The sequence below is a fragment of the Sinohyriopsis cumingii genome, chromosome 12 (genome assembly GCF_028554795.1).
Source record: "Sinohyriopsis cumingii isolate HCF-2022 chromosome 12, ASM2855479v2, whole genome shotgun sequence".
In the NCBI taxonomy this organism is placed as follows: domain Eukaryota; kingdom Metazoa; phylum Mollusca; class Bivalvia; order Unionida; family Unionidae; genus Sinohyriopsis; species Sinohyriopsis cumingii.
The window spans coordinates 73,157,665-73,176,053 of NC_142972.1; the positions used below are offsets into that span (position 1 = coordinate 73,157,665).

General features: G+C 33.8%; 1 protein-coding gene across 4 annotated transcripts in view; it reads right to left on the bottom strand.

Annotated features, from left to right (window-relative positions):
- The window catches only part of LOC149786741 (uncharacterized), a 71,141-nt gene that overhangs the window by 29,275 nt on the left and 23,477 nt on the right, over positions 1–18,389 (bottom strand). For 2 of the 4 annotated variants that reach the window (XM_089977249.1, XM_089977248.1), the window contains exons 2-4: positions 12,683–12,781; positions 11,346–11,384; positions 2,692–2,821 (exon numbers count right to left, since the gene is read on the bottom strand). In XM_089977249.1, coding sequence (XP_089833375.1) covers positions 2,692–2,821; positions 11,346–11,384; positions 12,683–12,685 — 172 coding nt within the window. In that variant the 5' untranslated portion in view covers positions 12,686–12,781. The remainder of the gene's footprint in view (positions 1–2,691; positions 2,822–11,345; positions 11,385–12,682; positions 12,782–18,389) is intronic. The other 2 variants (XM_089977250.1, XM_089977251.1) reach the window with 2 other exon arrangements.

Below are 18,389 nucleotides of genomic sequence, written 5' to 3' on the forward strand. Positions count from 1 at the left end.
TAACTGTAATATACATTGTTTAGCGTAGTTGTTCATACTTTTCGTAGACGTTTAATAATTATGGTGAGTAAAATAGCAAAACACAATTATATATGTATCCATATATCTGAAGCTGCCTTGGATGAATAATAACTATCAAAAACTTTAAAAAACACAGCGCAGGACAACCCTATATGTTGTCTATTGCAGCCTAACTCATTACTCGTGTCCGTCCATAAGGCCGTTTGCTAGTTTATTTCTCCATCAGTAGTAATACACCAGAACGGCTGTTTATGTGGTGAAGCAGGCAGCCAGAAGCCAGGGATATAATTTAATACAGAACTTAGACGAGTAATGCCTTTGAGGCTTTTAACCATGATCATCTTTAATCCAGCAATTTCAGAACTGGGGCTTCTTTTGAGATTGACATTATTGGAACATGTTCTCTCCATTTCATAAGCGTTTTTATGCAAATTTTAAATAGCATTTTTGTGAGTTTTATAAGTTCTTTTAGTTCGTTACATGTTATTTTGATGCAAACTTCTATGATGGGCTTGAAACTGTTTAAAACTGTGTTTACTTCTTTTTGACCTGAATTCGCTGTTCTGTAAGCAGCTAATATGTTGTTTAAGTATTGTATATGTGTATGGGTTTAAAGTTAGAATTATTGTTAACAAACGTAAAGATTTTTTTGGGGTTTAAGTCTAGATTTCGGACTTTCCTTGCTGTATTTCATATAATACAGGTTCTGTATTTTTTTAATGATAACTAATATTCGCTTTTTTTATAAACATCATCATTATTCTAAAAGCTTATTTTCCATTAAGGAAATAGGTTTTTGTTTTAGACAATGCTAATTGTGATCTGACGTCAAGTAGAGAGCTATATTAATTTTCAATTGAAATGATTTTTCAGTCATGCTTTAGGATCTAGCCCTTTCAAGTTCTATTCTATCTTGTATCCGTTTGAGCTGAACTTTCTTTCGTCAGATTATTGAATTCACATGTTTATATTTTCTTGAAATACAAAAGTGCTCTGATACAATTCTTGGATGGAGACATTCACTGGAATATATAGTGAATTCGAATCAATAATTATGTTACTGTGAATCAGTAAAAAGCCTTTGGCATATCAACCCTCTGTAAGCTACCACATACATATCATCACCTTAAGTTTTGGATCTAATTTGGAATTCTGCTCAATTGTATTCAGGACTTTAAAGTCTTAGAACCTGAGTCTCAAATTCTTAGATTATTTTGGGATTTAGTTTGCTAATACCTTAAGTGCCCGAGTTATAGATGCTAGGGAGCAGACTATGCATAACTTTTATAATATGACCTTTCCATTGTGATCCATTTGCGTATACCGTACATTAACCTCCTGAGAAGTGTACCAGAGTCAGTTGCAAAGTTTCGTTTTTGACCTGCATAATCCACTCTTAGATTGGATCATTGCGATACACGGGCGGTACGATTCAAACATGGTCCATGTAGGTATAACTGCCATTTTAACTGCCAGGACGTATGTAGGTGCTTCTGCGAACTTTCCGCTAATTAGTAGAAACCACCTCGATTAGACTATACTATACCACCTGAGCGGTCATAAACACAGCATATCTCTGTTTCAGGTATTACCTCATAATGATAAAACCGCAAAATGTAAAGATAACGTCATTTGTCTAATGATTCAATTTATATCACGTCTACTTATATAGACTTTGTAGAAACAATTTTGCTATGATGTTAGTATATACTGTCTTGTCTTAAATATCAATAGCATTCAATAGAATGTTAAAAAAGAGGCTAGAATCAAGGATATTTTAAGTATGTATTATATTTGTGTAGGACGCTATGTTTCCTTTATATTTCTGCTATGAATGATATTGGGGTGCAGGTGTGTCTTCGCTAAATTTCTCTTCCTGCAAAGTAGTAAGTACATAAATAATCTGCTTGTGTGTGCATCTCTTTCCATCATCTCATCATTCGTAATTATGTTATAGCGTTCATTTGTATTCCTACCCAGTTTTCTTCTCTCTGTTGTACCTTTTGAAATGTACTGTGCTCATGCCAACGCATAATGTAGGTACCATTATGGTCTAGGCTTTGTTAACAGAAAATGTCATGAGAATAAAACGAAAGTTCGTTTATAGGTGAATAGGAAGCCAGGTGAAACGTCTACATAAGGTTTAGAGAACCCTAATCATGCATTTAAATGGATGCGCAGATGCTGATTTAGATGTTATCCGTGGAATTATTGTCAGATTAATATCTTATTAAAATATCATCATAATGTAATAAAAAGTTCTTTTAGTTTTCTATATTAACATCTAATTTTAATATCCTGACATTAGTGCCACATTCAGCTGAGTTCTCCTATGTATGCCTAAAGGCGATCAAATTATTTGACCACTGCAAATCGAACTTCAATTGATCACCTAAACCTAGGTTGCTTTTTATCCTAGATTTACATATCTTGTAGTGAAAACGTTTCAAACCAAATGTCAACAATCAAACTATTTTAACTGTAATAATCCATGCAGTGTAGTTACCCACGTTATGGCAGGAAAGGCAAGTAATTTTACCTTTTAATATACGAACTCTGTTTTATATCATTCCCCGTGGAAGACCAACACTCACTGCTCACTCAGACAACACAGGGCAACAACAAAATCATTTTGAATAGAAGACAAAACACATATTTGTAGTACTGTACCTTCTTTATCTTCATTTGCCCGGCCAGGTTCATTTCTCATAAGTCCTTCGAACATAGCAGCTAGTTGTTTTACTTTGGGTTTAGTTGAAACCTCTACAACTATGTCATCTTCGTTGTTTTCGTTTAACTTCTGAACAGATAAAAAATATATTTTGAAGTGTTAATCGGCTACTAGTTTTATTCTTTGATAATTGGTAATGATTCATTGTTCACATCGTATAAATAGGGAGTCTTTCAATCCGTACATACTTACCTATAAATTTAGTGATATTCTGTAATATATGGAAGAACGTTTCTTACTACGGATGAAAATATATCATACCAGAAGTGAAACGAAAACGAAACATTTCTTTGTAGCTAACATTAATTACATTATCTGTGTCTATATAAAAGTATTGTTCCAAATCGTTGCAGAGTTTGCTAATATAAGATTATATTTCAAATTCGACCAAAACATGATATGGATATGACCTTCTGAGTAAAAACCAGCTCAGAAAACGAGATGCAAAACCTCAAAACTCTCTCAGTGAAATATTGTTTTTGATATAGCTTTGACAAAAGCCCAATTTTCAGGTTTATTTAAAAAGATATAAAAATATGGTCTGCAAAGCAGAAAAAAAGCTGAGCCAGACTGATGCATAATATAAGTTATGAATAGTTGTGTACGTTGCTCAAAATCAAACAATACTGAGCGATTGATGATGTAAATCCAAATTGATCAATATGATTGGATCAGAAATAATGTCTTCAGAATAGCCAAAAGTTCAACTGATAAGGTGGAAGATTACCTCATTAAGTTGTGTTAATTTGCTATTGACTAAACTTTCTATTATCATTATAATATAAAATCACATTTCCATTTTAATGGATATCGATTCAAACTAAGGTCTTCAAAGTAGTGACATGCACAGGAAACCCATGCACAATCCCGCACTACTGTGCATGAATATCAGTCATATCGAGAAAGAAATCATCTTTATTTACTCCTATGTTGCATGTTTGTTAACACAATAATCCGGCAAATGTACTTCATTGTGTAAACGAACAAATCGTGGCAACGCAGGATCATCACATAAGCTCACTTGTCTCTACGACTAAATGCGTTAATAATGTCCAGCTAACAAAACGTATGAGCACTTTTAGATTTATAACCTTTGGAGATACATTAGTCAGTCTGTGAAAGGTGAATTGTTATGTAGAATTAGACACTTTTAAATACTTAACTTCGCGATTAACTCTATGACGTAATTTTACTTACGCCATTTTGTTTATAAGTTTACTCAAATGGTTTAATAAAGTAAATAATTATTTTAATTCAGTATGACTCAGCAATATTTGCTTTATTTATTAAAAAAAAAACTTTTGGAAAAATGTAGAAATTTGCATACGATAAATGTTTTAAAAAAACCAAGATAGAGTAAGACATGTTTAATGATGCAATAAATACACATTTTCTTCATTGGGTTCAGATTGTAGAGTAAATTGATTATTGATGCTTGAAAAATTCGTCTCCTATTTGGGGCATACATATTATGAACCGCAGCCTGACGATATTTATCCTTATACATTCTGCCAAAATAATATCACAACGATATGCATTTCGCTTAGATGGAAAACGCGAGGAGCCCCAGTTTATATAAGCCACTGGGGTCACAGAGATTGTGATATTAAATCTTCGAAGATTCGCCCTATGTTCTTTATAAACCCTGTATGAGGTACAATCCTTACACAATATGGGGGGGGGGGTTAATGCTCAGATCATTTAATTGACAAGGCTATTCCGGGTCAACGAAACGGTGAGAAAAAATATGGATGTATATGTCAATCATTCCCACTCATTAAAACTAAGTACTTATTTTCAACCGCTTTGTGATGTTGGAATAAAAGTTGTAGATATAACAGGCCAAAAAATGCATGGAATAATTCTTAAAAATATATCGCAGAATGATATATTAACGTGTGGTGTAATTTTATGACTGAACGGTTTACATGCAGAGTTAATAGCTTAACGGGTATTGGCAAATAATACAGGATATGATATATGATGTTGGAATATATCTACATACATAGTATTAAAATTAGAGACCAAGAGAAATAAGTAATATAAAAGTAAGTTGTTTGTATGTAGTATTTATTAAAAGGTACTTATAATGGACATAAATTAATTGAACCAATAAATGCTTACCCGCTTAAAAAAGTCCCCTTTCTATCGATAACACATCCGATTTACAAACTGAACGGAATTGATATGGTGTCATCAAGTCGTCGATATATATATATATAGATATATATATATATATATATATATATATATATATATATATATATATATATATATATATATATATATATATATATATATATATATATATATATATATATATATATATATATATATATATACATTACACACATTTTTTATATATATCTCGAATAGCATCTACGTACAGCATACAACAGTTCTGTAGACATGAAACAGGAACACAATCAGAGTGAACGAGACCAAAATTGAACTTAATTTGATTGCTTAATTTTCTCCTTATGCACGCCGTTTATTTCGGAATATACACCAATTGACAGAATACGCTACTCATTTTCATCGATTTGGCATTTTCACATGACTTCGCCCAGCCAATAGGATGTTTCAGAATTAATTCTAGAAAAGTTTAAACACCATCAGCCAATGAGAAATAATACCAAATGTACCATTTAAGACTTATTATAAAGATTATGGTTACTAATTTTCAACACGTACGTAAACATTTATGTATAGATCGATAGAATATGATGCTCCTATATGAAAAGACCGTGTATGTTTCATGGACGTCACCGTCAACCAAAATTGTTTGTGTAGAAAGCACTAGGCTCTCATAATGTTCCTCGACCATATTAAAAGTATACAATGGTAACTACATGGAATATACTATCAATCAACTGTGGTTGCAAATCATAGGCCATCATAATAATATAGTATCCACAATTGTTTATTTTTTCAATACCTAGTAATTAATCATTTAGAAAGTAAATAATACCATTATTCAGACAATAATTAGCGTATTTGAACGTCGCAACGCAGTCAAATTAACCTTAAACAGGGTACCTTGAAAAGCATATGTTTTATAATTTGTAACAAACCGAATATAAAAATGTGAAAATTGCCAATGAGGAATTAATATCTCTTGTATTAAATACGATTTTTTGTTCAATTCGGTTGTATAATATATATTATCTCTAACTCTGCCTTGTACAATTTAACCTGGTTTTCCTCTGTGATAAAAAGATAAGAATTAGGAAATGGGAATTTGCAAAATCGTGTAATGTAGCTCATAAAACTAATTTTTAAATATAATCAACCCAATAGAATCAATGCTTGAACATTTGTATTCATCTTATGCTCACATACTCGTTCCAAAGAAGTAAATTGCTTATTATGGCAATATGTACAATCGACACCTCTTTTAGTCGTTGTAGCTGAATAAGTTTTCATGGATATGAAGGGTTTGGCTTTTTCGTATATTGCCTTCAATATATGAAACTCCATAATTCAATGTTTTGTTTAAAAATTAAATTATTGTATTTTGAATTAATATAATGTTTAATCCAATCATAATGTACAAATGTGAATATATAATAGATGTAATTTAAATATAGTTGGAAAGGAATCTTAACTTTGATTCGGTTGATATTTTCTCTCGAAAACTGGATATTACATTGTGTGCTATATATATTAACTAAATCATCACGGTCAAAGTTCAAATTTAATTCGTTACAATCATTCAGTGGATTGCTTATTTAACAATAGTATTCTGTATAACACTTTGTTATTTTTTGATTCGGGTATGACTACTATGTCAGGCAATAGTTGATAATCTAAATGAGTTTGGCATGAGTATAATCGTTCGAAGAAACTTGTATATTTTCGAGAAAAGATTTTAATCTTTTGAAATAACCTTTGCAAAAGCGCTCTGAATTTCTGAGATTTCTTTATTCTATATATTTCAAATCCATCCATTTACAATTTACATCAATCATATGAAGAACTGTGATACGGGAAAATATAATTCGTGCTCAGTTTTAGTTATTTAGGCAATTCAAGACCAAATAAAACAAGAAAAACTGACGCAGAGTCACCGGGTTTGTGAATTGAGGATTTATAATCACTTCAAATATTTTATTATTCGACCCAGCTGAAAAACATGAAAAATCCATTTATATAACAATCTACATTTTATCCCAGCAGTTTTATGACTGCAGACTTGACAACAATGTTTCAGTCCCATTGGTCAAAATATAGCCAAAACTATGAAAACATGATACAAACATCATAAAATCGTTAAACAATATAAGTACAAAAATATCAACGAACACACAGGCATATAGATTGTTCATGACTACTTCAAATGCAAAATGTGAAAATGGACGTCACGTTCTAAAGACACTAGCTTAATTTCTTCCTCCAATATTATCAAACGTACAATTAATTCCTCATCTCTAATTTAATCAGCGTTTCTTAGTATTATATGACGTCTGCAGCGGTTTCGGGTAAATTGTAAGCAATCTGGCTTACAGTAGCTAATAATAACAGTGCTATCAATTTTTTTACTCTAACACCCGATGTCTGTATCTACTTGATAACTATAGCAGTAAGAAAACGCACTACAATAGCATGAACATCTACAACAGTTATAACGAAATCAAAGTAAAGAAGACGAAATTAATAGGTTAAATCATATCCATATCCACATACTCTGCCTATATATAAGCAGAAGAAGTATTATGCTACGTATTAAACACATACTATTTACCAGTTTGTACCTTTCATATCTGTATTGTGCCACTTAATGAGGTTCGACACAGACAACATTCAGAGAAACAAGCAAATTAGCTAGCAAGTCACCTTTAATGGAATAAATGGGGATGACCAAACGTTGAATTCGCATCACAACATAAACATTGTGCTTGCTAGATAAAAATATGAATCGAAATTACTGTGTTCTTTAGATTCAAAATGATGTTAATGTATAAAATACATAGCTAAAAGTTACCAAATTTCCAAATTATTGAGATCAAGAACACGTTGCATTATCTCAAATTGATGTTAAATGAACAATTAAATATGCTATATGATGACATTTACACAATTATACTTTAATGGTTTATGTTTGAAAATTAAAAGTTCCATGATTAAGAACTTACAAACTTCGCAAATGTGTATACTGAAATAATACAAAGAATTGAAATATGTTAAATGTGAATGCATATTCATGGCTATCCTTATCTATGCTTAAATATGCAAAACGCAAAACTGTTCAACACTGTATAGGTACAATATCTACTGACTCTCTGCGAATGCAGTCCATGTCTAAACAAATACCATGTTGGTGAACCTAGGGAAGCCTACAATAAAGCAATAATTAATCTTACCTATGCACTTGACACTTTGTTAGCTGTATAAAGTTTAGGAAGGTACGACATATTATATTAGGATATACGGTAAGCTACAAGTTGTATTGTTTACAAAAGAACATGACATAATGAAATGTAACCATTATAAAATATTTTTAATCCTGTTACTTGGTACACGCTGTATGCAAAATCATGACATCACAAAATGGAAATAAGAGTTTGAGGCTTAATATAGCTTAAGGGGAAAACGTACCTTTAAACTATCCATTTTATTAAGTAGTCTGAAGAAAATCAACTCAGGTTGGCCACGATCAACTAGTATCCATATAGTGGATCAACATAGACGAATATAATGGCCTTTGTCGAAAATTAATACCACCGACAATAATACAATGTACATAAAGGACTTAAATAATGTACATTAGGTGGCAGTAAATTAAGAGTGTTATTATGGAGAAAATCTTTGCCCTACCAACCTCAGAGTAAATTAGCGTTGATTTCTATTACGATTAAACAAAGAATTTCTATCTGGTTCTTAATGCATACATAAAACATGAGCAATTATTAAAAATATTGTAAAACACATGAACAGAAGACTGTATGAATGAGGTCTAACATAGTGTCTAAAACAAACACAAGATCACTCATTTCCATGGACAACAGTAATAGATGGAAACATAATGTATTAGATTAGTTACAGTATAAACTAAAGTTTCATGGTACCAGCGATAACCGGCAACTAATATATTTGATGTGATTGAGACGAATACAAAGATTGATAAAAATGATTTATGGATATGCGTCATGAAGAAGATATATTCAAGAGCGTTGTAGTATACAATCAACAATTTAATAATTTAAGACAGACATACAAAGAGATGATATACAAAAGTAAAGAAAATGTAACATGAAAGAGATTATTAAATTCAACGCATCCCAAAAAATGCATTTTAATCAAATGGAAAATATTTTAACATAAATATGATAAGATCATACAATCATGAAATTCAGTTATGCTGGTAATTTATAATACAAAGGTTAGATTAGCTGATAAGTATGCGTAGGTATTATAAACACAAGCGCAATATACAACAAGATACTAGCTCTTTCTGGAGAGCATAATTCATCCACGATTATCCCAAGAGCACCAAATGCATCGCCCCCATAACCATACCCAACTGAAAACATTATTTTTTGTGCATTTTGTTTGATGCCGTTATTGTTGTTTCCAACCGAATAACTATCTCAGTCTATCTAACCAAAAAATATTTCACTTTTTTCTGCAAGCCAGTACTAAGACTGATTATCTTTTGCTCGTGCTTCATTGTCTGAAACTAATGGAGGTAGAGCTGATCAGACAAATATAGTTGCTTGCAATTGTATGTCTATTTAGTCAAATATGTATATTAATTATACATTAATTACATTCGCGCAGTTCACGAACTGGGATCTGTAATTTAGGTGTTACAGCAGCCTGTTTACTTTTTACCTAATCAATCAAAAAATATTTCAGATTAATACCTTGCTTTATAAAATTGAAATGAATTTGTGATTTAGATTGTCAATATTTATTTCGCGTCGCTTAGTATCAAAATGTCTATATAAACTTTGATAACTAGATCTCTTAAAATTACTTATTATGATATAGCTCTTTGTGAAGTTACTAACCAAAATCTGAATAATTAGTGTTAACATTTATTCCACGTCTATACTTGTTTGCAGAAATTGAATTTAATTTCGCAAAAGAACTAAAACATGAGAACACGATATGAAACTGTTACAAATGAATGAGCTTGGAAAGACGTTTTATGAAAACACAGAAAGCCTAAATGATAAACATATCGATAAACCAGATTATAACGCCTGTATAATGTTTTCCATATCTGCTGATATCACGTTGGTATTTAGTTATATTGCTTATGTGACGTTGTGAACATGTTTTTCTTGCTTTGTCTTATGCCTCTGATTGTGTTGGCACTGGACTAGTCCTTACATGTTGTAAATTATGGATTATGGATTAACATTGAACAGTCTAACACATTCTGCTAATTGGATGCATCACATATCGAAATGGTTATTATCTTGTACCTGGAACTGTCTGCTCAATCATAGGTTGATTACAAAGTATAAGGGTCAACACCAGTTACCATGCTAAAGTAGATGTCTACTATGCACTAAATGATTTGACCATCCAAATCTGTTGTTTACACAGAGTTACGATTAAATAAAACATTTCAATTCCACATAATCATTTTCATATCCTCAGCTTATCAGCACTAGTGTATTCAACACGTATTGCACCTATGATAGGAATGACCGCCTTGAAATAGTAAGTTCGGTTATTACAGGGAGGAAACACTTGTAGACACATATCCGCTCACCCATGATTATAATTAACTACCATTGCAGCTATGTACTATGGTCTCACAGGATAGTTTCTTATTTTGATACCTTCATATTGTTAAGGTATAATGCATGAACCTAATTATCATAAGCCTAGCATTTATACATTCACAGAGAAGCAAAATATGCAATGTGGTTTAGATTTACTTTTGAGTTAGGCTTGGAAATGGGTTGACTTGTTTGGTGACTGCCTGTCACAGTGTGACTAGCATTGGAAATCAAACGCCTAACTTGGACTGCAAATGAACAGCCGACCTGGCTTACCTATTTACGTATGTCTGCTACAGACGTAAATATCTAACACTCGAGATGCTTGAGGGGTGATGAAAAGTATGCTAATTTCTTATAGTACTAGTGAATTTTATTCATTTATAACGCGTATATGGATTCGTGTAGCCACCTTGTCAGAGAAAACTATTCATAATAGCTCTTTGCTGTCAGAATGAATGTAAAAAAGAGGGGCTGGTGGCAGTGTTGGTTCAGTACAAAAGCCACCAGTTGTATAAGGACATAACCTGACTAACACTGTCAAAAACTCAATTCCTAATCTGCAAAAACATCTTACTAATTTAGATGTAACAGTAAGCACGAAGCACTTGGTTCGGACTTACTGAGATTACTCAGTAAACATCATGTTCATCTGCATATTGGTTATTCGTTCCGAAGCAACTTAGGAATATCGTCACAAATTAATATCTTCCTATAAGGTATGCACAAAAATAAGGCAATGCACACGACTACGCATTCCCAATATGGGAAGACACACACAGTAAATGTAAAACTGTAAATTTATATCTTTAACGCAGTTTTACACCTATAACATATGATCAAATGCTTTAACGTACCCCATTGTCCACCTTGCTTCCCACCTTTAGGTTGATGGCCTGAAAATTTTTTAAAAACATAGAGCAAATCTCTTTCTCTTTATATCTATCTATCTATCTATCTATCTATCTATCTATCTATATATATATATATATATATATATATATATATATATATATATATATATATATATATATATATATATATATATATATATATGTGTGTGTGTGTGTGTGTGTGTGTGTGTGTATAATCCCACTCTTCAATTAAATTGAACCATTATGCCTTGTGAACTTTCTATTAGGCACATCGTCGTAGATAATTGTTTCCAATTGAAAATTCAAAGCCATACATTTGCATAGATTTGCTTGGACACGTTCTTTGTTTTATTATACCCATCTGAGAACAGATAATTTTACCTTGCAGATTTACGATTGTCCACAAACAATATGTGATAATTTAAAAACATGATAGATTCATTTAGTTTCCATTTCATTTTGACTTGCTATATTGCGTTATACCTTCAAATTAATGTTGAGGAATTATGTATGTAGAGAAAGAAGTCACAAAGCTCAGAAGGAAGAGAAATCGCCTTTCTCACCATAAACACAGTGCTTTTTACATTTAAAATATAATACACTTTGTGTTTATTACCAAACGTATATACATATATATACATATATAGATATATACATACAGAAACACATACATACATACATACATACATACATACATACAAGCATACATACATACATACATACATACATACACACATACATACACACATACATACATGCATACATACATACATACATACATACATACATACATACATACATACATACATACATACATACCTACATACATACATACAAACAGACAGACAGACAGACAGACATACAGACATACTTACATACATACAGACGTACAGACGTACAAACATACATACATACATACATACATACACACATACATACATACATACATACATACATACATACATACATACATACATACATACATACATACGTGCATACATACAGACAGACAGAAAGACAGACATATATACATACGTATAAGTTAAAACATAATTTAACACTTGTCGCAATTTAACAACTGCCTTTCTCTATTGTTAATAATAAAACAGAAATGCCAAGATGAGTGAGGTCAGAATATTCTTTTCCGATTTATTTACCGTCCTATCCATTTTGTTTCTATATATTAGTATGTATTATGTAAGTTTATTACCTGAGAACGTTTCTAGGAATGTATATTGCGCAATGTTTAGTAATATAAAATGTCATCTATCGAAACACCAAATCGTAATGTAAGTTCTCATTATGTACAACTGAATTACCATAGTGATGATTATTCTTTCTTTGGTGCTCTATTTGATCACTTCTGATCTGGAATTAACACCAACCCACCAAGATGTGATGTGCATGCAACGATGGAACTGAAAGAAAGAAAAACAAGTTTCCACAATATTTATCTCTTTGATTGCACAGCAGAACTATTTCAGAAATAGCCTCTTTTGCAATAAAATGAAAATGATAATATTTAAAATGTCGAAAATTTTAGCATGAATGTCAGAATATGGGGACAATAGGAAATTAGTAGCCCAGATCGTAATTTGAGTAATAAAGTGTGATCAACAGGAATACAGTATCAACGGAGAAAGCAAATACGCAAAATATGCGCAATCGTTCCACCTGCACACACACTTTAGCTGATCAATAAGCAGTCGAATTAACTTGCAAGGTACTCTTACACAAATACTAGAGTGTAAAAGAAGGGAGCCAAACAAACGTTAAACCCTTGTCAACAAAACTAAACGTTTCCCTACTGTTTCACGTCATATAACTTCCCCAACTTAATTTTATGTAGAAAAATGAAAACCTTCGCTACTATCCATACAATCATAGTATTAAATTGCATAGAGTGAAATGATAGAAATATACATAGGGATGTTGCAGATGCTATCATAAAAAGGGATTGAGAGCCTGTCAAACGCACAAACAACATGAAAGTGAAATACAAGTTAAAGCCGATATAAATTACACTAAATACCGAAATTAACCCTGTCCTCGTAGAGTAGGGTTGCTCATACATAGACGCGTACTATCACATAACGATTTGAGTGCACAAACACACTATGCACACAAGGATAGGAGTCATTACGCAATAATATACAATCGTTACTAATATTCGTCATAAACACATGCAAAAACAAAGAAAGAGCACATGCACTTACATATTGAAAGGTCCTATCATACACGCATCGGTTGAAGTAGGTTCTCCTCTACCATCTCCTTACAAACAAACCTGCTATTCGTATAGTCTCAATAACTCTTGTGATTAAGTGGAAAATAGGTAACAGGGTCGTATTGTATCAACGCTATTGAAGTCAACCAAAATATTGCAGTTATCTCTGATGACGTTGGGAATCTGAATGCATGGTAGTGTGACGTATATCAGGTGGGTGTTTTTTGTGTGAAAATAGTCTGGCTTTACTTGTTAGTCGGTCAAGCATTACATCATCTTATACTACTTGATTATTAATATAGCCATCAAGATCTTCACCGATGGAGCATCATCGATGTCAAAAGGCAATAACTAAAACAATCGATTAAGCATGTTATACCCATACCATTCACGTATAATAATCGAGATCTACAACATCCACATATCGCGAAAGTCCAGATGATTCACACGTTGAAGTCTGTAAAAATCTCTCAGTGATTCACTCGCCAATTTGTTGATAAGATGATACATGAAGGGTAAGCTAGCGATAGAAGTTGACAATTAATCGCCGATTATTATAATATGGAGAAAATGTATTAAAGGCCAGAATGATACCTGAGGGGCAGAAAAACGATTAGTAAACTCGCTGCTGCGGCAGACGGTTCCGCAGATTCGTTGGCCCGACAGGCAATATGGCAAATGTGTATGTCTCTAGCAAATCAGAGGATCAGCTCTCCGCAGTTAACCCCGGAGTTGACATGCACTTCGACTTCGGTTACATTCAAGATAGGTCAGCATCACATTCGCATGTGAGTGGCCGAGACTAGTATTGCTTCGGTCCATGTTAAATTGTCGTGAGACATTATGCGAATGCTGACACAAGATTATTGTGTTACAACACGCACATTAACTAATTTGTCGTTGTTTAAACTCCATGATGAACTCGGGCATTAAGATCAAAATCGCGTTTATGCTTTTTGTCATTTCTCTGAGAACAAGCTAATGTTTTTCACAGTGTTAAACGCTGCACCACATGGTATTCTGAACATGATTATCTTCGTCAGTTATCTATGATAACCCTCCGTCGTTGAAACATTTTTGTAATCATTGATACTTTTAAGCATACTAAATTGGACTATTCGAAACAATCATCGACTATCCAAACATTTGAATCCGAGATTGTTAGTCCCTGTAACGAATGAATGGTTATATCATATCCCAGAGGCAATGGTGATTTGAAATCAGTTGATGGTTGCGCTAGCGCTTTATCAACAACATCCACATCAACGGCAACATCATTAAAAACGAACTTTCGTTTCTTGTTGGACCCAGGAATCTCAACATCAACATTCTGTCGACGGGTATCTGGTAGACGATAATACAACAATACACGTAAATCTGGAAATCATTCTCTGTGAAATGAGAATAAATACGTTGAAGGGAATCACGAACTTTTTTCCTATATGCGACTATAAGATCGCCAGGCCGATACAGGTTCCAGAAATCATGAATCGTTGACTTTTGAATTATTCTGCGTATTATCTCGCATTAAATATGATCAGATTGTAGTCGTATTAGCACAATTAGCTCTCTATGCAACTCATCGGCGACCTTAGTTTCTTAAAGCATTTCTTAGTAACAATATACGGATTCTTTTAACCAACTATGTGATGATTCTCTGACAAAGGGTGATGGTTGACCATGATCACAGTACATGATAATAGCTTCGTGGTTGATCCGCAAGCGGTTCTTGTCGATAACCAATCAAGATACATTTTAAGGTGTTCAAACCATGCGCTCGGGTGTCCACACAACACAGCGCCATCGAAACAAAATGTGATAATTATGAGACTTAACACCTCGCTGCTTCATCGTTCTGGCAAGTTAATGAGTTGGGGTTAGTACTGTCATATCTTAATCCTAAGTAATTATAACTCCCGTATGGTTTTACCTGAACCACCAGGATAATTAAGATATACCGTTTTATGTCGCAAAATAGGATCATACACCGATGGAGCCCCAATGGCTTCGACAATTGTTCATATTTGTAGTACCCGGGAACAGGTTTATAACCTGCTGACCTTGAATAATCAGGTATAATATCATTTTTACCCACCAGTAAGCCCAGCAAGCATGTTTCAATGGAAGTTCGTCTGATAGCGTTGTAGCATGAGTCCGTGGCGAGTCAAAACAGTAACCTTAGGAAATCAGTTGAGCATCAATAACAGGTTTATCGAAACATAAGCGATCATAGAAAATCTTAAATGAGTAAACTGCGACGAATAACCATCATAGTAGCAGATAATAGTAACCAAAGACGTTCAGTCTGGTAGATTTAAACGTTTTGTATCCACAAATATCAGTGATTAATTGCGTTTAGCTGTGTGTATTACCGATGAGGCTCCATGTGTAAATGTACCAGTGATTGTTAGACTGATAGCTTTGGTAAATGAAATATCCTTGCTGTCATTGCTTTCTGGTCCTGGCATCCATCCCTCGGTTTGACTCCTAATCAAAGGTCAGCGATTGTCAGACATAGCAATATATTGGCATCAGGTAGATATCTCAATAGCAGAATTTAAGCCCAACCACGTTTATTCTTTGCACGGTAGTCCATGGGATTCATCTCTCGATTTCATTCCTTAAAATGACCACCATACATATTCTCAGCAAATTCGAATGATTAGATCTCGGCTAATCCAGTCAAATCAAAATCCACCGGCACCTGTGTGTTGGATGTCCTAAGTTCTCAAAATGTTTCTTACATTGACCCAAGCTTGGGGGATAACACACGGCAATATCAACCGAAATGACGTCGCGGTAATCATACATAGTATTCCTGAGACCGTAATATCCATATGCAATACAGTAACTTTTAATATCTTAATGAAATTCTCGAGGATGTTGGTTGCCGTGCATTTTTCTGCCGGCAAACGTGAGCATTGGCAGATAAGATAGAAAAACAATTACTCAGCAATTATTTTCTTAGAATTGTGTCGGCTGTGCATTTTAGTGCAACCTTGGTCATTTGGTCATGCAGAGATTCAGTACAATAAAGTTCAGCAGATGGAAACAGGAATTGATCAAATCCATGATTATTGTTGGATTGAATGCAACTAGACTGCGAGACACTACAAATCCGCACGCTGAAACAACCACGCCGGCACAGGATCACGCTTGCTGATAATTTATATGCAATTAAGAATATCACCGAGATAATATCTAAGCCGCTTTTCACGTGGGAAGAGTGTTATACTTGGTGTTCATGCTTGAGCGTTATGATCTATGAATATTATCGGAGAATCTTTCAGTTGACACTTTAGCGTGTGCAAGATCTCCTTGGCTGTTGTAGTTACCGTTATACGGATGTTCAATCTCCAGTCTTGCTCTCTGATGCCCTCCGTCCACTCGTTTATATTCTGTGTCGTAGATCTGTAAGACCATTTCCTCGTAAAGCGTTCATGAAGCGTTCTGTTATTCTCTGGGCTACACAGCTGAAAATAGCCTTGGTCATCAAGGATCTAGCACCCCGCGTCAGTTGAAGAGCATCAACATTAAGTTCATTTAGTGGATAAATCACCTAAAATGGTTTGTCAATGCCAGTCAGCATACCCGGCCTAAACTGTCTGTCTAACACGACAACACGTTGGCTGCGTTCTGATTCCCGGACGGATAATCAAAGATTTGTCAGTGTCGCCACCTACGTTAACGAAACATTTTATTCCGAAAAAGTATATTTGCGTAGATTCACTAGTGAATCCAAGGTAATGAGTGTTTTCCGCTGTTTTTGGTCATTCATCGTAGCATCAATGAAAATATGATCTGAGCGTTAACCACACATGCGCTGCATTAACGGCCCTGTACTCATTCTTGGCCTTGTGGATACGAGTGTGCAGTCGATCTGATACTAGTAGATTTATTGAAAATTTACACTTGGTTAATCTGTCGTGATCGAATCGGGAGGTCAAAGGCTTGATAGCAGATAATCTTGCAAACTCTTCCATTATATAACTAAGGGAAATATATATTTTAATTAAACGTCAACATACTTTAGTATACAAAATGACTTTATGAGCAAAGGTCATATGCAAGTAGTTGATGATTGAATCAACAACACCGTGTTCGAAACCTTGTTTCTCCGATTGTTGTGGCTATCATCGACAGAGTATTAAGCGCGATAGTTTCGGGCAAAAGCCGTGTGTGAAGTTTTGACTTGAGAGGTCAATCATAACTTTGCCTAGCGTGTGGTGGCAGAAAATACAGAGCTCAAAAACAAGGTTATGATTAAAAAATTATGTACCGGCTACTAGTGGTCAGAATGCTGGCGATCGGGCTGCTTGCAGTATCACTGGTCCAATAAAGGACGCTAGAGATTATCACAATAGATTTTCTAAGTAAGGGAATCGTTAACATTTTTTGATGGTAATATATAATTTAGACAGATGATCCATTCTATACAAAAGGAGCAAGGAATGTTGATGAATTAAAAAGGCATTCCATCATTAGTATTTTCCGAGGCACTAGGCGCTGGTGTGCTTAGGAATGACAATGGCAAAGACGGGTTGGTTCTGTTGGCAATACAGGTTATCACGTGTTTACTATTGGAAAAAATACTTTAATAAATTGATTTATTTACACTTTATCGGCTTGATCAATGGTGGTATTGTCGTTGACCACGTCAAGAGATATATTCGATAATCGTTCAGGAAATCGTCAGGCTATTACTCAGATTAAGAACGATAAGAAAGATAAAACAGAATGGATGAGTTATCCACGGTTAGTTAGATCTGTGACCCTTCAGACAGGTAAGGATATTTAAT